Source organism: Hoplias malabaricus, chromosome 9 (genome assembly GCF_029633855.1).
Source record: "Hoplias malabaricus isolate fHopMal1 chromosome 9, fHopMal1.hap1, whole genome shotgun sequence".
Taxonomy (NCBI): domain Eukaryota; kingdom Metazoa; phylum Chordata; class Actinopteri; order Characiformes; family Erythrinidae; genus Hoplias; species Hoplias malabaricus.
In genome coordinates, this window is record NC_089808.1 from 38141046 (window position 1) to 38162893 (window position 21848).

General features: G+C 41.3%; 2 protein-coding genes across 2 annotated transcripts; both read left to right on the forward strand.

Annotated features, from left to right (window-relative positions):
- Positions 1-6527: 6527 nt before the first annotated feature.
- On the forward strand, positions 6528-9254 carry LOC136707843 (uncharacterized). The gene is made up of 3 exons (XM_066682120.1): positions 6528-6644; positions 7014-7410; positions 7491-9254. Exons 1-3 carry the CDS (start codon positions 6598-6600, stop codon positions 7812-7814), a joined length of 768 nt encoding a protein of 255 aa, XP_066538217.1. The 5' UTR covers positions 6528-6597; the 3' UTR covers positions 7815-9254.
- A 7745-nt stretch (positions 9255-16999) lies between these two features.
- epdr1 (ependymin related 1) lies at positions 17000-20857 on the forward strand. Its single transcript, XM_066681371.1, has 3 exons — positions 17000-17414; positions 19362-19570; positions 19669-20857. The coding sequence occupies exons 1-3, from the start codon at positions 17173-17175 to the stop codon at positions 19857-19859; spliced, it is 642 nt and encodes a 213-aa protein (XP_066537468.1). The 5' UTR covers positions 17000-17172; the 3' UTR covers positions 19860-20857.
- Positions 20858-21848: the final 991 nt, after the last annotated feature.

Here is a 21848-nt window from a genome sequence, read left to right on the forward strand (position 1 = left end):
CCAATAAGTTTGATGTGTCACATGACCCTCTTCCCATTGAAAAAACAAAAGTTGGATCCAAAATGGCCACCATGGTCACCACCCATCTTGAAAAGTTTCCCCCCTCCCATATACTAATGTGCCACAAACAGGAAGTTAATATAACCAACCATTCCCATTTTATTAAGGTGTATCAATATAAATGGCCCACCCTGTGTGTATATATATATATATATCAGCTCCTTTGAAAATAGGTTTTTGGGAAGTCCATATTTAGAGTTATTATTGTTGCTGGGTTTGTGCTGAATATTAGCATGTGTAGCTTTTTGGGAACAAACTTTTTTTAGGTAAGTGAAATTGGTAAAATATCAAGGCATGTCATATCACCTCAGAAAAGGCTAAAAGGCCTCAGACCTCCGACTCCAGGTGGTTAACAGTATCCTTGTTGCCTTGCAGCTGAGGTGCGTTGCCCATGGACTACATTGTCTTCCGTTCCCACTGGTGCTGCGTGTTCAGCTCTTCCAAGCCCATAGAAGTCCCATACTGGTTGGTTGCCGTACTTGAGGTCCACTATGGCACATATGGCTCTTAAATAATCCAAGCCCCAAATGCAGGTGTTCTGGATTGGCCTGAGTCAGAAATTGTGGTGGAATTCTTGTCTTGCAGCTCCCACATTCACCATGTCACCTGTGACAGACTTTAGCTTGGCTCCAGCTATTGATCCCCACATGTGTGAATTAGCATGAGCATATCTGCTGTCAGAACTCGCTCACCAGTCGCTCACCCCTCTCATGCCGCCACTCATGCAAAAGCCGCCATTGGTATTCTTCTAAAACATCACTAAAGCGCTGTTTTTAGGGCATTAAGATTGCCGTGCTTCTCTCTTGGGATGTCCAGGAGAACCTGAAGTGCCTCTCCCTCTAATACCAAGCCTAGGTGCTTCGTTGTTTTCTCTGTTGACCAAGCGAAGCTCTAGGCCACTAGGTGAAGCCGTGCCTCATACAGTTCCCATTCTCCACTGTTGTTGTACTGATGTGGATGAAGCTCTATCATCCTTGCCATGACGCCGTTATCGGTGTACGCTGTCACTGCGCCATCTCCTTTCGCTGTTCCTACGGTGTTACCTCTGGCCTGCAGGACGGTCACTGCCGGCCGAGAGATGGCTCATTCCAACTCTAACACAAAGGACAGGAAATCTCACAGAAAAAACAAATAAGAGTCATTACTACTGTGTTTCAAAAAAAGGTGTATATTATCAAATTAGAATAAAAATACACTAAAGCCTTAACTATTGTTACAGATATTCACTCATACAACATACATCAGTTCCAGTGAGCATACAGCTGCACTCTGTGGTACTCTGTTGTACTGGTATGAATAAATGAGACACAGTAGTGCTGGAGTTTTTAAACACTGTCCACTCTAGATACACTTACCATGCTGGTCACATATAAAAATAAATAAATAAATAAATAAATAATAATAATAACAACAAATGACATTTCTAAAGACACTAATAACCCAAAGACACTGCTACAATAGGATGACATATAAAGGACAATCACAGTTGGACAGTAAACAATCTCTGTAGATATAAAATAGATATAAAGTACAAACCGGATTCCAAAAAAGTTGGGACGCTAAACAAATTGTGAATAAAAACTGAATGCAATGATGTGGAGGTGCCAACATCTAATATTTTATTCAGAATAGAACACAAATCACAGATCAAAAGTTTAAACTGAGAAAATGTATCATTTTAAGGGAAAAATATGTTGTTTCAAAATTTCATGGCGTCAACAAATCCCCCAAAAAGTTGAGACAAGGCCATTTTTTACCAGAGTGTGGCATCCCCCATTCTTCTTACAACACTCAGACGTCTGGGGACAGAGGAGACCAGTTTCTCAAGTTTAGAAATAGGAATGCTCTCCCATTCATGTCTAATACAGGCCTCTAACTGTTCAACCGTCTTGGGCCTTCTTTGTCGCACCTTCCTCTTTATGATGCACCAAATGTTCTCTATAGGTGAAAGATCTGGACTGCAGGCTGCCATCAGTCCCCGGATCCTTCTCCTACGTAGCCATGATGTTGTGATTGCTGCAGAATGTGGTCTGGCATTATCTTGTTGAAAAATGCAGGGTCTTCCCTGAAAGAGATGACGTCTAGATGGGAGCAGATGTTGTTCTAGAACCTGAACATAGTTCTCTGCATTAATGGTGCCTTTCCAGACATGCAAGCTGCCCATGCCACAAGCACTCATGCAACCCCATACCATCAGTGATGCAGGCTTCTGAACGGAGCGTTTATATCAACTTGGGTTATCCTTGTCCTCTCTGGTCACACAAGAACAATTGCTGTGTGTTGGTTTCTTGACCCTTACACACAGCAATTGTTCCAGATTTTCTGAATCTTTTGACGATGTTATGCACGGTTGATGATGATAACTTAAAAGTCTTTGCTATTTTACGCTGGGTAACACCATTCTGGTATCGCTGCACTATCTTTCTGCACAACAATGGTGGAATTGGTGATCCTCTTACCATCTTGGCTTCAGAGAGACACTGACACTCTGAGAAGCTCTTTTCATACCCAATCATGTTGTCAATTGACCTAGTTAGTGTTAATTGTTCTTCCAGTTGTTCGTTATATGCTCAATTTCCTTTTTCCAGCCACTTATTGCTACTTGTCCCAACTTTTTCGGGGATTTGTTGAAACGGTGAAATTTTGAATCAACATATTTTTCCTTTAAAATGTTACATTTACTCAGATTAAACTTTTAATCTGTCATCTATGTTCTATTTTGAATAAAATATTGACATTTGCCATCTCCACATCATTGCATTCAGCTCTTTGTTCAGACGTTAGTAATCTCCCGTCTACACTATTGCAACGCCCTCCTGACAGGTCTTCCGGCCTGTGCTGTGAGACCGCTACAGATGATCCAGAATACTGCAGCACGCCTGGTTTACAACCAGCCTAAAAGAGCACATGTCACGGCCCTATTAGTTGAGCTGCATTGGCTACCCTTAGCTGCTCGCATCAAATTTAAATCACTAATGATGGCCTTCAGAGTATTCACTGGTTCTGCTCCCATCTTCCTCAATAGACTCTTAAAACCATACGTTAGCGCCCGCCCTCTCCGTTCCTCAAAGGAGCGCCAACTAACACGACCAACCCCCCGTACAGGTCAGTTGAGGCTATTCTAATCTCTGGTACCACGCTGGTGGAACGAGCTTCCAAGCACCATCAGAGCAACAGAAACCCTCTCCACATTCAAGAAATCCTTGAAAACCCAACTCTTCCAAGAGAATCTTTTGCACTGAATGTCTTTCTTTAATTCACTTATTACTTCCTGCATATTGCACTTAATGTAAGGTATTTTTGTATAATTTGTGCTGTAGTTTGAATGTTAGATCTTCTTTTGTAAGTCGCATTGGATAAAAGCGTCCGCCAAATGCATAAATGTAAATGTAAATGTTTTTATTCACAATTTGTTTAGTGTCCCAACTTTTTTGGAATCCGGTTTGTAGGTATAAAGTATATTTATATAGATATAAAGTCAGAGACAGTAGCTTAATGTTGGTCATTATTTACTTCTTCATCAGCATTCACAAGTGGTTGCTGACTGGATGTTTTTGACTGGTGGATAATTCTCAATCCAGCAGAAACTGAGGTGTTTAAATACTCCAACAGCACTGCTGTGTCTGATCCATTTTAACGGCACAACGCCATGCATTTTGAAAGATTCCACAGTAAGCTGTTGAACTGGTAAAAGTTGAGTTTAATGACTGGGTATAAAAGAAGCATCCACCCAAAACCTCAGTCTTCGTATCAAAGAGAGGCACGGCTCACAACCTTGTGACAAACTTTGTGACAACAGTTCAGAAAGAACATTTCTCAAAGAGACTACATTTCGTGATTATTTCGTGTGATAAATAGAAGTGCAAATATATATATATTACATATGTAAAAAATAAAAATACATTTTACATCAGTAGTGCTTGAATGTACTTATTATACATGCACTAGAATGTATTGAAAGTAAATTGATTTTGGTGTATTCAGATAAAGTTTTTTTTATCCCAAAAATGTACTGAAAGACTATTAGTGTAGTGCTTAATAGTGCACGTTGACAGCTTTAAATATTGATAAAAGTGTAGTGGATTTTCATTAACTAAACACTTAGAAATCATGGTTCTTCAAATGTCCTTTAATAAATAAGAAGGTGCTATATAAAATCTTGAACACCAGATGAGCCCTTGAACTGAGAATGGGCTGTAGATTGTTCTCTATAAGAGTCTTTTAAAAAGGGTTATGGCACCAAAACGGGTTCTTACATCTTAATGGCGTTTCCAAATAGTACAGTTAGTAAAATTAGATGTATTTAACCACATTTTAAAATTAATAATGATATATAATTAGCAAACTACAGTTAGTACACAAAATAGCACACTGTCAGTGCATTAATCATGAGTGCAAGGAAATATACTAATTATACTTAAATGTAAATAAACTTTAATGTATTTTTTCTCCTGGGGAATTCAGGTCTCTCACCATCCTCTCTAAATTATATTATGCAAGACTTAGAAATTCTATATGTGTATAGGGCAAGCCCAGACACCACTGTTGAATGAGCGTGACTTCCAGCTTTCAGATGGAATTGCATAGAAACTACTGTTGATACTGTGTTAAATGTCACCACACGGGTTTTGGAGTACTTTTGAAAATTCTAAAAACATTACGAAAGGCAACCTGAAACGATTACGCAAGGAGAAACAATACATCAGTTCTATAGATGAACACTCAGTTCCCTGGGCCCTAGTTCATCTCAGATGCACAGAATGAGAGCAATTAAAAGGGCTTCAAATTTAATTTCATCTCACTTTCTACACGCTTTCTACACAGGAACGAGTCGATGTGCATGTCAGATGTACTGCTGTCCCCTGGGTTCTCCCTGCCTGTCTACATGAGGATGACTCCAGTTTTCTAAAGACATGAGCATTGAAGACATTTTGTCACAATTTTTACACTGAGGTTTTACCCATGTTTTCCACTTATAAAAGATACGGTTCTGTCAAACAATCTTTATAACTAAATGCTTGCTTCACATTTGGTTATTTTTTTATGGTTACATAATAAAACAGCAAATTACATTTTAATTGTATGTGTTAACTTATTTTTTTATTTAAAAATGTGTATAATACTTGTGCTTTTCTGAGTAGAAATCTAAGTTTTCAGTTGTAGGGGAATTTGTACATCTTAATAGGTTTAAATAAAGTTTGTATTGATAAATGTTTTATGATAAAGGTATAAAAAATATTTAAGTAATATATACTTTATGTGTTAATACATTCAAATATATTTGACGCTAACTGGAGACAAACTCATACAAAGGTCAAAAGTACACAGAAGTATAATTTATTTAAGCACATTTACTATGTGTTATGTGGATGTTTTGATTGAATTATAAATATATTTTCTATAGTTTATTAGTATATTAACAGATGTCTGATAGTTGGACTGAAAAATACTCCAAGTTGAAATAAAGTATGTTCTAGAGAAAAAAATACACTTAAGCTTATTTTAAGTCCATCTTCATAGTGTATGTAAGTACCCTTGGATGTATTTAAGTATATTTTAATAGCACTAACAAGCATACTTTGTTATTAGATACATTGTTAGTACACTGAAAATAGCACAGTTTTAGCACATTAATTATGAGCGCATGGAACATATTTTAAATGAAGTTTACTTCAGTATACTTTCTCCAGGGAGAACTAATGTTAGCATGTTAATGTTGAAGTGAAGGTACATTCCATTTCTCTCTCAACACATCTGTGATGACAGTAAAGCTGACTGAGGTTTAAGAATCAAAGTAATTCTTTATAAATAACAATCACATTAGATAGCCTAATTTTATATAAGATTAACAATAATATTAACAAAGTGTAAGACAAATATAGGAATAAACAGAGTACTCTGTATATTAAACATAGGTCATAACAGTAAAACACAGCAAATGTTTCAGCATGATTAATGATATGACATTTTTACTGGACATAAGGTAAATATGGTAATGAAATGAGGATGAAAATATCTTAGAACTCTTTCAGTTTAAAACAGTACAGCAGTTATACAGTAATACAGCATTGGCGAAGTACAGATTCTGCTTTGCTGCTGCATTCATGAATTCGATTTCAGAAATTAGGCAACGCTAGATGTGATGGGAGCGCAAGGCAAATGAGCAGGAAACACTGCGTAAAGGGCACAGTGGCACTCAACACCCTCCGAAATCAATTCTTCCGCATGCCTAAGGTTTACATTTGTTTATTATTGTAGAAAGAATAATGGTGCCACCCACACCACTAGTTCATGAGAAGCACCCACAGTGTAATCTTCTCCATCACATTCAAGTCAAATGTGTCATACCTTTTTGGGTTCCTTGTTATATTTCGAAACACTTCTGAGGAGTGGCATGTGCACTCTAAACACGTGATCAGCTGTGGTACGAGTATAAATCAAGGGATGAGTGAAGTGAGATCTTCGAGAGTATACCTCTGTCTTAACTTACCTTTACAAGATTTTACAGTTCTACAGCTCTATCTCATTGGAGAGAAGATGAAGTCTGCGGTTCTTTCTGTCTTACTTTTTGAGTTTGTTCTAAGGTAAGGTAACAGTTTCCTATTTGATCCTCTTAATAATCAATGTACAACATCTGTAAATGTCACACAGAAAAAACTGGTTTGGAAAAACGCTAAAGGCTACTTAATAAAAAAGAAACATTAATGAATTGTCCCACAATATATATACAATTTTGATCTTAAAATTGTGCACTTAAATTAGCAGAAAACTACCCTGTAGACAGTTGTTGTTGTTAGTGTGTTAACTTATTTTCACTTAGAAAAGTTGGCAAAACATCTGACATAACCAGAGGTGTTCAAACTTTGTCATATGACTGTATATAGAGTAATCACCTGTATAAATGTTTAACCTACATACTGAGAAATTACTGACCTGCCTTTACATTAATGTAGCTATGGTTTGGCGTCTGCCCGTGTCGAAGATAACTGCGATTCTCCATGGACTAATGACAACCACATCGAGAGCAATGTTCTCCCACAATCTGGATGCAGTGTGACGGCTAAACAAGGCAATGACGTCTATGACGATCTTTGGGATGAAAACACAGACATTGCCAATCAAACACTCAAGACTGACTTTCTACAACAAATGCAGAGTGGAGCCCTTCAAGCTGAACGCTATGTAAACTTCACTCTGCAGGACATCTACTACCTCCAGAAAGTGACTGAGATGCTGTGGGAGATGAAGAACAAGGTCAAAGAACCTAAAGACATGAGTGATTTCATGAGTGGTAGATACAATAGCTACAATAATTTTTTGGTTTCCTGTCTCAAACAGTTTCACATCAAGGTAAGAGCTGACATGTTGCAATAGAAACCTGTGAATACAGAAGCTGTCCATTTTTCTTAATTACATTGTACCTTCTACAGGATCCATCTTCTGTGACACCCATACCGGCCATGGAGAAGTATTTGAGCACCTACAAAGAAGTGATGGCTGACAGAGATCCTGTGTACTTCGCTGTAGCTCTCCTGCCCTGCTCCAGACTCTGGCCCTGGTTGGCAAAAAACCTGAACATAACCAAAACCAATGCGTACTATACATGGAAAGAAAGTAATTCAGGTGGCCATCCAGAGACGCATTTCAGACTCATTCTGGACAGGTACCTAAACACAACGGAGAAGATCCAGAATGCTGAGAGAATTTTCCGCAAGCAAATGCAGAATGAGCATGACTTTTTTAACTCATCTTAAGCAGATTACTGACTGGGGGAGGCCAGACAATGCTTTCTGAAACATAAGTTGTGCAGGATCTTAGGTCGGCAGGTTCACACATTCAATAGATAAACAAGCCACACAAATGCAAAAGTGCCTCTGTGATATGAAAACGGTTTAAAAAGTGACATTAAACATATTTAGATTTTAAAGCATTTTGCAGTAGTACATTTTGAACTTTATTAATCCCAGGGAAAATTGACACTCTGCAAAATTGACAAAATATACATAAATAGGTAAGAAAAAATAATTCACTGTGTTTAATTAAACATACAAAACCAGATTTCAGTGTTGGGTATCCTCAATCCTGATTGGTCATCTGTGGATATGATGCTCTCTTCCCCAAAATAAAATGGAGGTGCTTCCTCCTACAGTGTTTTAAATGACACTGTCCACTCACCTGCCCTCTAGGCATATATTCCAACTCATGACCAGGTTCCCCTCTCTTTGAATGGGGAGACACAGACACTTATATCTACATTTACATTTCAAAACCATATTTTTCAAAGTCACATTTGAAATAAGTTGTACATTGTAATAAATCTGTGAAACTGATTCATACAGTTTGCTTTAAAAGAAAACAAAATAAACAAAAAGCACCAAGAGATAGATATACTAGAAAACTGAGAACCTCTCCTCCTCCTTTATTCCGTTTCTGTCAACAGAAGAATGACAAGAAGCACATTTGATAGTTTGAAAAAGCTCTGTCTGGACAAACCTATTTCTGTGTCCTTTTCCCCTCTTGTTTCTTTCCTGAGATTTTTGTATTTACAGTTACCTGCTTCTGGTGTTTTCTCCTGACAAGTGCTGCTGACAGTGCTGACACAGAGGATTATGGGAAATGTAAGGCAGCAAACAAAAAAAATCTACTCTGCCTTCAAAAATTAGCCACAGAATGGAAGCATTTTTTTTATTTGAGTTACCACAACAGTTAATGAGCGGTCAACCGGTTAATCCATTGAAGAGAAGTCCAAAACTTTCAAGTACTGCCAATCCACTTTCTTCCAGCAGGGGGCGCAAAAGCATTATGAAACCATGTTTTGCGAGCCCCACAGAGGATCACTGTGAAGTAGTGTTCTTTCTGTGTAATGTGTTATTCTTCAGCACACAGAGCAACATCAAAACAAAACGTTGTCATTGTCATGTAGGACTCTTGTTAAGTCAATCCAGGAGTTTAGGTTTCATTTCCATGGCATTAGCTCTTCCTAAAGCATTAAGCAGAACGTTTTAATTTTCAGTGACTGAAGAGAACTCATCAAACTAATATTCCCAGGTTCTCCCTGTTCTTTCCTCATCGTTCAAAGCCCCGTGCCTTTATTCCGGGTTCAGTCATTGCTCATGTTAGCATTTCTGTTTGTGCTTGATGTTTGTTTGTTAAGTTTCAGTTAAGCCTTCATGATTTTGGTTTGGTTTCATATTTACCAGTCTATGTTTAGTTTTCATTTTCTGTTTTCTGCAAATACATTTTCAATCAATCAATCAATCAAATTTTATTTATATAGCGCTTTTCACAACAAAAAGTCGTCACAAAGCAGCTTTACAGAGATCCGGGTCCAAGCCTCCTATGAGCAAGCCAGGGGCAACAGTGGCAAGGAACAACTCCCTCAGCACACGAGGAAGAAACCTTGGAAGGAACCAAGACTCATACGGGGAACCCATCCTCCTCGGGTCGACACCGGAGACACAACAGAGAACAGAAGTAAAAGTGAAGGGGTTATAGTAATATAAATGTAGTATATTAGTGATGATGGAGAAGCAGAAATGAAAATGGTGAGGATGATGATATTAGTGATGTATGAGTCTGATGAAGGAGGAGGTGATCAGGGATTCAGTGTGAGTTAAAATTAGGTGCAGAGTTAATCTGAGATAAAACAGCATGGCCAAGCATGATAGTGTAGATGAGACAAGGCCAGGATCTTGTACAGGACACAGGGGCTGGATCAGGGCAACACCTGGAGATCAGCAGGACATCTCAAAGCATGAGAGAGAGACAGGAGAAAGAAAGCCAGACAAAGGGAACAAATAAAAACACAGAGGTTAGTAGGGTCATGGTAAAGAACGGGGAAATTTGTCCTGCGAAAAAAGCTTCCACTGGTCAGGCAAGAGAACCCAGCGACAGACAGCGTGTTGGCGGTTACTACACAGCTAACTAAGAATGCTGTAGCTATGGTGATATGACAGGGTTAACACAGAACAGTGATAATATGAAAACCAGCCCGAACACCAATAGAGAAGGAGTAACCTGAAGGTGAGTGATTAACCAAAAGCTTGTTTGAAAAGGTAGGTTTTTAATCTAGATTTAAAGATTGAGAGTGTGTCTGAGCCCCGAACAGTAACCGGAAGGCTATTCCAGAGTTGAGGAGCTTTGTGAGAAAAGGCTCTTCCTCCTGCTGTGTTTTTCTTAATGCGAGGAACAAAGAGTAGATGGGCATCCTGTGAACGAAGTGTACGTGACGGGCGATAAGGTATGAGAAGTTCAGTAAGATACTGCGGGCCTAAACCATTTAGAGATTTATAAGCTAAGAGGAGTATTTTATAGTCAATGCGAAATTTTACAGGTAGCCAGTGTAGGGACGAGAGAACTGGGGTGATATGTTCGAATTTTCTAGCTCTAGTGAGCACCCTGGCTGCTGCATTTTGAACTAACTGAAGCTTGTGTAACGCTTTGCACGAGCTCCCTGCCAGGAGCGCATTGCAGTAGTCTAGACGTGAAGTTATAAAAGCATGCACTAGTTTCTCTGCATCTTTTAATGATAAAATATGCCGAATTTTGGCAATATTGCGTAGGTGGAAGAAGGCGGTTTTGACTGTATTGGATATGTGGGTATCAAATGTGAGAGTCGAATCAAAGGCTACCCCTAAGTTTTTAATGATGGCATTGTGTTTTACTGTTGAATTATCAATAGCAGCATTTCTGAGTGAATGTATCTGAGTATCTTTACCTAGTAACAAGACCTCAGTTTTATCAGAATTTAACATGAGAAAGTTTTGCATCATCCAGTCTTTAATTTCAGTTAGACATTCTGTTATTTTATGTAGACAAGCAACATCATTGGGTTTGGCTGATATATACAGTTGTGTGTCATCAGCATAACAGTGGAATTGAATCCCATGCTTACGGATTAGTCGACCCAGTGGCAGCATGTAGAGTGTGAACAATACAGGGCCGAGCACTGATCCTTGTGGAACACCATATTTAACTAAAGTATGATTAGAGGATTTATTATTCAGATAAACAAATTGGTAACGATCGGATAAATAAGATCTGAACCAAGAGAGGGCAGATCCTTTTATTCCTACCAGATTTTCCAGCCTATCAAGAAGCATCACATGATCTACTGTATCAAATGCTGCACTAAGGTCAAGCAGCACCAGAATAGATATATAGCCCTTATCATGTGAAAGGAGTAAGTCATTAGTTACTCTTGTTAGAGCCGTTTCTGTGCTGTGATTTGGTCTAAATCCAGACTGAAAAATGTCATGAATGTCATTGTTTTGTAGATAAGAGCACAACTGCTGTGACACGACTTTTTCTAGAATCTTAGCAATAAAAGGGAGGTTTGATATTGGCCTGTAGTTTGCGAGTACGAGAGGGTCAAGATTGGGTTTTTTAATAATTGGTTTGATTACCGCTAGTTTCAGAGGTTTTGGTACATATCCAATGTTGAGGGATGAGTTTATTATTGTGAGCAATGGTCTAATGACTTTAGGTAAAATTTGTTTAAATAATTGTGTTGGTACAGGATCCAGTAAGCATGTAGTTGATTTAGATGAGCTAATTAAACTAAGCAAGTCATTTTCATCGACAGAATTCAAGTAGTCTAAGTGCACCTCAGAGCTGGCGGGGGGTTCATCTACGGGAGCCGATGTGACTTTGGACTGATTTTGGATTTTGAGGCGAATGCAATCAATTTTATCATTAAAAAACATCATAAAGTCATTGCTACAGAAATCAGAGGGAACAATGGGGTTGATTTCCTTTTTGTTTCCAATTAGATTTGATACAGTGCTAAAAAGGAATCTAGGGTTGTCTTTGTTGTTTTCTATAAGGGAAGAGATGTACTGTGATTTGGCTTTAGATAAGGCATGTTTGTAGTCGGTGAGGCTGTGCTGCCATGCAATTCGGAAACATTCTAGTTTTGTGTGTCTCCATTTACGTTCACACACACACACACACTCCCACCTACGGACACTTTTGAGTCGCCAATCCACCTACCAATGTGTGTTTTTGGACTGGGAGGAAACCGGAGCACCCAGAGGAAATCCACCCAGACACAGGGAGAACACACCACACTCCTCACAGACAGTCACCCGGAGGAAACCCACACAGACACAGGGAGAACACACCACACTCCTCACAGACAGTCACCCTGAGGAAACCCACGCAGACACAGGGAGAACACACCACACTCCTCACAGACAGTCACCCGGAGGAAACCCACGCAGACGCAGGGAGAACACACCACACTCCTCACAGACAGTCACGCGGAGGAAACCCACGCAGACACACGGAGAACACACCACACTCCTCACAGACAGTCAGCCGGAGGAAACCCACTCAGACACAGGGAGAACACACCACTCTCCTCACAGACAGTCACCCGGAGGAAACCCACGCAGACACAGGGAGAACACACCACACTCCTCACAGACAGTCACCCGGAAGAAACCCACGCAGACGCAGGAAGAACACACCACACTCCTCACAGACAGTCACGCGGAGGAAACCCACGCAGACACAGGGAGAACACACCACACTCCTCACAGACAGTTTCACAAATGCATCCAGCCTCGTCGTCTCTTTATATGTGAAAGAATTGTAAAAACAAAGAAAGCTCAATGATTACAGTCTGGCAAACACTTTGGATTACATAAATAATATAAAATAACTTATATTCATCCAAGGGAAGTTTTAAAAATACAGTGTCAGTCCCCACACAGCATCAAGCGGTGAGTGTTTTTAAACTCTTTATCCTCCTTCACTGGGAAAAGATTTAATGTCAGCTCTCAATGAAATTCAGACACTTTTCAATGCCATTAACTGGATCTAGTTGTTTTTATCATAATTTCTGCAAGTTATCATCATGGCAACTTTTCATGATTTTCATTTAGTGATACACAACTCAGGTCTCTCTGGAGTTGACTCTGACAGGACTCTGAACTCCACTTGATTTAAACCAAGACAGCACCACAGCTAGAGATATTCATTCATTCATTGTCTGTAAGCGCTTATCAAGTTCAGGGTTGCAATGGGTCCAGTGTCTACCCCGAATCACTGGGCGCAAGGCAGGGATACACCCTGGAGAGTTCACCAGTCCTTCACAGGGAGACACACACACAAACCTACAGACACTTATGAGTCACCAATCCACCTACCAACGTGTGTTTTTGGACCGTGGGAGGAAACCGGAGCACCCGGAGGAAACCCACCCAGACACAGGGAGAACACACCACACTCCTCACAGACAGTCACCCGGAGGAAACCCACGCAGACACAGGGAGAACACACCACACTCCTCACAGACAGTCACCCGGCGAAAACCCACTCACCCGACTCCTCCGGGTGACTGTCTGTGAGGAGAGTGGTGTGTTCTCCCTGTGTCTGAGTGGGTTTCCTCCGGCTGACTGTCTGTGAGGAGTGTGGTGTGTTCTCCCTGTGTCTGCGTGGGTTTCCTCCGCGTGACTGTCTGTGAGGAGTGTGGTGTGTTCTCCCTGCGTCTGCGTGGGTTTCCTCCGGGTGACTGTCTGTGAGGAGTGTGGTGTGTTCTCCCTGTGTCTGCGTGGGTTTCCTCCGGGTGACTGTCTGTGAGGAGAGTGGTGTGTTCTCCCTGTGTCTGAGTGGGTTTCCTCCGGCTGACTGTCTGTGAGGAGTGTGGTGTGTTCTCCCTGTGTCTGCGTGGGTTTCCTCCGCGTGACTGTCTGTGAGGAGTGTGGTGTGTTCTCCCTGCGTCTGCGTGGGTTTCCTCCGGGTTACTGTCTGTGAGGAGTGTGGTGTGTTCTCCCTGTGTCTGCGTGGGTTTCCTCAGGGTGACTGTCTGTGAGGAGTGTGGTGTGTTCTCCCTGTGTCTGGGTGGGTTTCCTCTGGGTGCTCCGGTTTCCTCCCAGTCCAAAAACACACGTTGGTAGGTGGATTGGCGACTCAAAAGTGTCCGTAGGTGGGAGTGTGTGTGTGTGTGTTGGCCTGTGAAGGACTGGCGCCCCCTCCAGGGTGTATTCCTGTCTTGCGCCCAATGACTCCAGGTAGGCTCTGGACCCACCGCGACCCCGAACTGGATAAGTGGTTAGAGACAATGAACGAATGAATGAATGAATAATAAAATCAAATGAAGTTTCACTCAGTAAGCCAACAGTTGTTTCCCTAATACAACTTGTTACACAGTTACAGGCCAATTTATTTTGTTACTCATACGGTCAGCTACTTAATGTGAATTATTTCAATATAAAAGAGTTTATGGTGTGTAATCACCACATGTGTTTGTTGAAGGGTGTCCAGCAGACTCCGTGCTGTTCTGTTCTTGTTCCCAGTACAGATGCTGTGTGTGCTAGGTTCCTTGGACATTAAAATAGGAATTTCTAAGCCCTCAATCATCCAAGTATCCCAGGAATTTTAAAATACATTAATATTTGACACACTAAAACATTAAAGGATTATTCTCTAAAATATAGTAGAGGTGCTGTGAGTAAGTGTGAAGAACAATGTTTGTTTTCAGATGTTATCCTTGATCGTATTGGTTTGTTAAATCAAATACATTCATTAATCTCTGTAAACATATTACACGATAACCACGTATAATACTTGACTGCCACGAGGAGAGATTGTCAATGGGTTAAATCAACACATTAACACAGAAATCACTGCTTATTCTAATAATGTCTTTTGCCTTTGTTCAAATGTTAAGGGTTTTAACTTTTCAGATAAATAAGGATTTAAATCTCATTTTCTCAGGTGCCTAAACTTTTGTACAGTATTGTGTAACTCTAAACTGTCTAATGCCTCACAATAAACACCCGTAAGAGAGCAACAAACTGAATGAAAATAAAATATCCTGATTTGAATGCACTTCAATACAATGTTGTTTTTGTTTGATTAGAGATGTTGAAGGTTTTTGCTGGGATTCCTCAGTACGAGCACTTCCTTATATTGTGTGGTTTTTAAACACTCTGTCCTCTCTGTGAGACTCTCTAACCTCGTTGGTCCACCTTGTAGATGTAAGGTCAGAGACAGCAGCTTGTGCTGTACTTCAGCTCGTCTTCTAGCCCTTGATCAGTGGACACAGGATGCTGTTGTCTGGGTGTTTTTGTTAGTGGATAATTCCCTGGCCAACAGTGACACTACAAGGTTTAAAAACTACAGCAGGACTGGCCTGCTGTGTCTTATCCACTCACACCAGAACAACACACACTAACACACAACCAGCATTAAGAATGTTGATTGGAGGCAGAATTCCCTTGGTTCCTCTCAAGGTTTTTATTTGTCTACGGACACTTTTGAGTCGCCAATCCACCAGGGAGAACACACCACACTCCTCACAGACAGTCACTCGGAGGAAACACACGCAGACACAGAGAGAACACACCACACTCCTCACAGACAGTCACCCGGAGGAAACACACGCAGACACAGGGAGAACACACCACACTCCTCACAGACAGTCACCCGGAGGAAACCCACACAGACAAAGGGAGAACACACCACACTCCTCACAGACAGTCACCCGGAGGAAACCCACGCAGACACAGGGAGAACACACCACACTCCTCACAGACAGTCACCCGGAGGAAACCCACGCAGACACAGGGAGAACACGCCACACTCCTGTGATGGAAATTTGTTTATATAAATGATTCATAATCAATAGAGATATTTAATCAGCAATGGCCACGCATGTTTGTGTAAACTGAAATTGTTTTATTCCTAATTCTCTGTGTGAGACCGCAGACTTGTGTGTGTGTGTGTGTGTTTCAAATAACATATTGACACCTCCCTTTGTCTCCAGACCAAGGAGATAGAGGGGGAGGCACATGCCACGTCTGGAAAGGTGTTAGAAATACAGGAGATGGGGGAAATAAATGGTGGGAAACTCTGAGTTTTGGGAACAGGATACAGTAAAAGATGACTGAAATGTAAAAGAGCGAACAGATGGTGTACTTCAAAGGGTTTTCCATGTATAAAAAGACACTGATCAAAAATGGTCAGCAGAGAGGTGAAAAACAGCGTTGCGCGCACGTCCCTCTCTCACTTCTCACAGACAGTCACCCGGAGGAAACCCACGCAGACACGGAGAACACACCGCACTCCTCACAGACCGTCACCCGGAGGAAACCCACGCAGACACGGAGAACACACCGCACTCCTCACAGACCGTCACCTGGAGGAAACCCACACAGACACAGGGAAAACACACCACACTCCTCACAGACAGTCTAGAACCCACAACCTCCAGGTCCCTGGAGCTGTGTGACTGCAACACCACCTGCTGCCCCTGAACATTACAGTATTCCTGAATTGTTTACACATTTACATGGAGAGAGAAATCTAACCCACCATGCTGTCATTAGTCGAAGTAAGATGTTAACATTCAGAATATGTTTTGAAATACTTGTATTTTCAGTTGTTAAGAAAAATTTAAGATAAAAAAACAGAGGAAAACAGGCATATGAGATACGTTCTCTTCATTGAGATGAACACAGATGAAAGAGAGGAGGAAGTGGAGGGTTTGGGAAACGAACACGGTTACAGTTACCATAGCAATAGTCCTAAATACCGCAAATTCACTAATTTGACTATGTACCACTTAATACATAATACATAATACATACACGTAATACATAATATTTAACAGTTAACTGAGCATTTGGCTTCTCAGAGGCTACAATGAAATACAATTTAGTAAATTTACAATTGAGTAAAGCTTACCTCATTAATATAAAATGTTTTATATTAACAATTTTAAAAATCAAAATGTGTCTAGACTAGAAAAGAAAATAAACATTCATTAATTTTCCCTTTTCCTCGTTTTCATGGTGGGGCCGGGGCCTACCCAGAATCACTGGTCACAGGGCGGGTTTTGTCTATTTAAAAAAATCAGTTCTTCAAATGTCGACTCACTGCCAACTGTCCAACTATAAAAACAAGTCAGAGAGTCGACTCAAAGATCCAATTCACCCACGAACGGCACATTACAAACGAACCGATTCATCCATGTTCGACACATCCACTACTAGCCCGATCTAAGGGTCTTGAAACCTCACTCTGACAGTCTCTCCCGTTGGTGTAGTGTCCTCTAATCCTCTCTGACTGTGTTTCTGAGCTCGGTTCTGTGTCGATAACCCGGCCATGTCCCGGCGTGGAGTGTCTCCGCTGGCCGTATGTGTGGCGGTGCTGGCGGTTAGTTGTGTCCGCTCGTCTGTAGGCGCCCCTCGGCCGCAGCCCTGCACCGCTCCGCTGCAGTGGGAGGGACGGAGCGTTCAATACGACCACCAGACCGGCAGAAACACACGGAGCCTGCTCTCCTATGATGGGCAGAACCAGAGGATAAGAGTCCTGGAGGAGAAGAGGAAACACACACCATGCAAGAGGTGAGGAGCTTATGGGTTCTGTGCAACTACCGTTATATTTATAGCAGAGTTCATACAGTCATAAAATATATACTGTTTACCTCCAGTACCTTCCTGTACTCATTGGCCCTATGCTGGGGGCTTTATAGCTCTCCATTTCCTCTCTTGAACTCGTATGTTGATGTCTAGGAGCATTTCTGTTTTGTGTAATGTTTTTTAATATGAAAAAGACTAAGGCTAGTCTGTAGCAAATAGATATAACAAAATATGTCACAACATAATACTACAACATGCATTAATAAATATATAATTGTATAGATATATAAATTATGTGGATAACACAAGAGGCACATAGGACCAGCCCCTCATTGAACAGTATACATGTTGTTTACTATATCCCCCTGTGATTTTCTGTTTGTGCAATCCTGAAACGAATGTGCAAAGGCTACATGGACAGTGGCCATCTTCTAGTCCACACAGCTGCAGCAAACAAACAACACGTGATGCCCTTCATTTTTAACCTGCATCATCATCATCATCATCATAAACACAGACATTTAGCTCTTTACAGAAACGTGAAGATGATATACCCCTGATTATTTTGTAAAACAGGATGGATGAGTCAGGTGGATGGGTACATCATGGTAGAGCAGGAGCTGGTGGGCAGCTAGGGCCTAATGGTTTTAGGACTGGGCTTGGTACCGGAAGGCTGCAGGTTCAATCCCTAAGACCGGTGGAAACATCTACTGCTGAAGTGCCCTTGAGCAAGGCACTGAACCCACAACCCCGGGGATGGCTGCCCCCCGCTCTGGGTGCCTGCAGCACTGAAGGACTCTGCCAGAGACTGTAGAGAGAAAGAGCTGAAATAGCTCCTCACATGACTCTGTTTACACTCTGCCATCGTGTCTGTCTTCAGATTGAGTGACTGACTTCCGCTGCCCTTATGCATTACGCACTTACACAGGCAGAAAAAAAAGGAGTTCCCACCAACGGCGCATCATTTTGACAAACTCTCACTAGTTTAGTTACTTTCCACTGTGTTCCTGTTAATGACACTACCACAAATGACTGAAGCATCAAAATGATCGATAGTTTGATTTGAGAATCGATTTTAGAGCATAAAGATCTGGTATCGGAGGTATCGATATTTCAGTATCAGTCCTCGCATCACTAATATATTCTGTCTGACGTCACTGCCCTTGTCTCACTCATGTTTTGTTTATTAATTGGTTTATTAGTTTTGTGTCATTTATGGCACTGTACCTGAGTGCAGTGGGTTTTTCTCCTCTATGCCTCTCTGCCCTGAGATCTAACCTGGAGGCCTGGTTATCTCCGTCACTGCCCGGAGGTTAGCTGTTTGCTATCTCTGATGCTAACCGCTGGGCCTGCTGACTAGGGGAGCCATTTCCATTGCCACAGTTCAGCAGGCGCCTGGCTGTCTTTGCTACTTTGTGCACTGGGACTGTGGACTAATGAGCCTGCTGCCACTGCCTGTGATTGGTGTCCTGCTGTGGCTGTTGCGACCCAGTTTATCCGTGTGGCTCAGTGCTGCTCCTTGGCCTCCATGTACACTTGTTTTTGTTTTACTTTTTGTACCTTTTTGTACTTCTCTGTATCTGTTTGTCTTTTGAGGTCTCAATGTTGTCAGCACTTTGGGTCATTGAACAGCACTTTACAAACAGCTCAGCGAGGATGGGTCAAGGTTGGCTGGTCACCCCTGGAGTACCTGAACTTACTAAAGCTCTTAAGCTAAACACATTCAGATCCTCACAGCAAAGTTCCTTGTCCTACCAGAGGTGTAGAAGCTGTTGCTGCTGTGGAGTGTATTAGACTCATTGTTGTACCCTTCACTACAGACCAGTCACAGGATGAGGCCGTTTTTGAAAAGTGTATTAACAGGGTCCTGTTTCAGTCTTAACCTGTGCCTGTGTCTACATCATGTGACTGATATTGACCCTCACTGCACAGGTACTTTGAATACATCTACCTGTTCCCGAATGGAGTGCTTTTCCAGATTGACCAAGTTACGAAGGACTGTGCTAAGCTCAATTTAACAGAAGCATGGGACCCATACGACATCCCCATGAACTCCACCTACGAGGATCAGTACTTCATCGGCGGGCCTGGAGACATGATTGAGGTTCAAGAGTGGTCTGATAGAAAGCCAGCTCGTAAACGTAAGTACAGCCTGATGTAAGAAGAGCGTTATACAGTCAATGTTTAAGAACTATTTAGCTATTAAATTTCCTCATGATCTGCGTCTTTTCCTTCTCAGATGAGGCCTGGGTGGGTGTGTACACCCTGAAGGACTGCTACCCCGTGCAGGAGACTTACACCAAGAACAGCAGCGTGACCACGTCCACACGCTTCTTTGACCTGCAGCTGGGCATTACTGACCCTGGTGTCTTCAACCCTCCCAGTACCTGCGTCTCAGCTGTAGCTGAACGCATGATCTCAGAGTGCTGAACCTCAGATTCCTGCACAGTCACTTTACCGCTCTGTGGTAGATGTGAAATAACCTGCTGTGGATGTTCTACAGGAAAAACTACAGGGAGAAGAGTAGAGAGACAACACAGGGTGGATCTTATTCCTTAATGTGTTCATTTACGAATCCTTTCCTCGAGTCTTAGAGCCTCCACAGAGGAGGGGAGGGAAATGCTTCTGAGACATCCTTGACTCGGTTGTCTCTTTAATCATGTGGCGCTAAGCTAAAAAAACTACTATTCAATTTTCGACTGACATTTAATCACTGTCTCTTTCTATTCTTCCCTCACCTCAGTTTCTCTGAATGCCTTTATTCAAAAGATACACCCCTAAAAATGGCAAATTTTGAGCTGAAGGACAGAGGAGAGGAATTAAGGACGCATTAACAGAAGTATTGAGATCCACCCTTGGAGTCTAGGCCTATCTACTGATGAAGCGTAATTGTAGCTTTGCACCAAGAACCTTATACTGAATTTGGTGGTGATGTGTACAGAGCAGTCCTAATATCCTAACTTAATTGTTTAACCGGCATGTGCATTTAATTTGAACCTAAAAGCACATACTAATCAAAGTTCAGAGCACATAACCTTAGCAGTTCTGTTAAAGCTACACCACTTCAGTTTTACCTGCTGCTGATACCCACTACTGATTTTTATCATTGCTGCTATGTGATTTTATCCTGTGTGATGATTGGTCAATAATGCACACCTATAAACCCATGACGTCAGATAATAAAACCAGGTAAACAGGAATTTCTCCAGTGGATTCGTTTTCATTCATTTTTCAATAAATGACAGTTTAACACAGACATGAACACACAGAGGCTTACACAGACAACAGCTGGTGCTACGGGTAACGCCACCGCCGCACAGCTCCAGGGTACTGGGGTCCTGGGTTCAATTCCTGCTCCAGATCACTGTGTGTGAGGAGTCTGTTGTGTTCTCTTTGTGTTTGTGTGGGTTTCCTCCTAGTGCTTTGTTTTCTTCACACAAGAAATAAACTTATGTTGGTGGGTGGATTGTTTGTGAGAAATGTTCCAGTGTGTGTGTGTGTGTGTGTGTGTGTGTTTGCCCAATGATTCTGTGTAGGCTCTGGACCCACTGCGACCCTGCTCAGAATGAATGAACGTTAAAGGTGTTTGACAGACACTCTTATCCAGAACAGCATACTAATCATGCCCAATGATGAATGTGTAATCATAGTCATGTCTCTACCCATCTTTCACAGGTAGGAGATACAGTGCTATGAGTGTTACCCAAGGATCTATTGGTGTAGCATGGTTTTCCTGAACAAGCTGTGATTTAAACCTCTTTCTGCTGCTTTTAGATCAGTGCTGTTACCCACAAATCCAGCCACCTCTTCAATCCAATTTTAAGAAATCCGTACAAAACCCATTTCTGGAAAAGTTGGGATATTTTGTTAAATGTGATGTAATATTATAACACTCTTGAACATTTTATTTAACGATAGCACAAAAAAATTCAGATGTTTTCACTGAGAAATTTGATTGTTTTATAAATAGAAACAAATTTATAACTTGATTGTTGCAACACACTCAGAAATAATAAGAGTGATGGGTTTATAGAAAATTCATGTCACACTGTTTTGAAGCATTACACTATAAACAGGTGAATATAAAACGTATAAAGAAGCATTAACAGCAGGCTCAGTCTTTGCAAGCAAACATACCTAGTTCAGATAAGGTATGAGATAATCATCATAAAATTTGCAGCTTTTATAAATAAATGTTTGCAAAGAATTTGCATGTTTTATTATCTACAGTACATAATATTGTAGAAAAATGCAGGACGTCTGGAGAAATACCAGTCCATGTAGGGTATGGCTCGTCTTCATCATTGAATGCACTTCAAAGCCTCGGATGGCAGGGTATAACAATCTATCATGCTACAGGCTTGGAAGTATTTCAAGAAACCGATACTTAAAAGAGTCTACCTCTGCATCAAGACACGA

What these genes read in the sequence shown, in the direction of transcription:
- LOC136707843 (XM_066682120.1), top strand. Translation starts at nt 6,598, where the DNA reads ATGAAGTCTGCGGTTCTTTCTGTCTTACTTTTTGAGTTTGTTCTAAG. An exon ending in CTTTTTGAGTTTGTTCTAAG is followed by an intron (nt 6,645 to 7,013) that starts GTAAGGTAACAG and finishes ACATTAATGTAG; the next exon opens with CTATGGTTTGGCGTCTGCCC. An exon ending in TCAAACAGTTTCACATCAAG is followed by an intron (nt 7,411 to 7,490) that starts GTAAGAGCTGAC and finishes TACCTTCTACAG; the next exon opens with GATCCATCTTCTGTGACACC.
- epdr1 (XM_066681371.1), top strand. Translation starts at nt 17,173, where the DNA reads ATGTCCCGGCGTGGAGTGTCTCCGCTGGCCGTATGTGTGGCGGTGCTG. An exon ending in AAACACACACCATGCAAGAG is followed by an intron (nt 17,415 to 19,361) that starts GTGAGGAGCTTA and finishes CTCACTGCACAG; the next exon opens with GTACTTTGAATACATCTACC. An exon ending in TAGAAAGCCAGCTCGTAAAC is followed by an intron (nt 19,571 to 19,668) that starts GTAAGTACAGCC and finishes TTTCCTTCTCAG; the next exon opens with ATGAGGCCTGGGTGGGTGTG.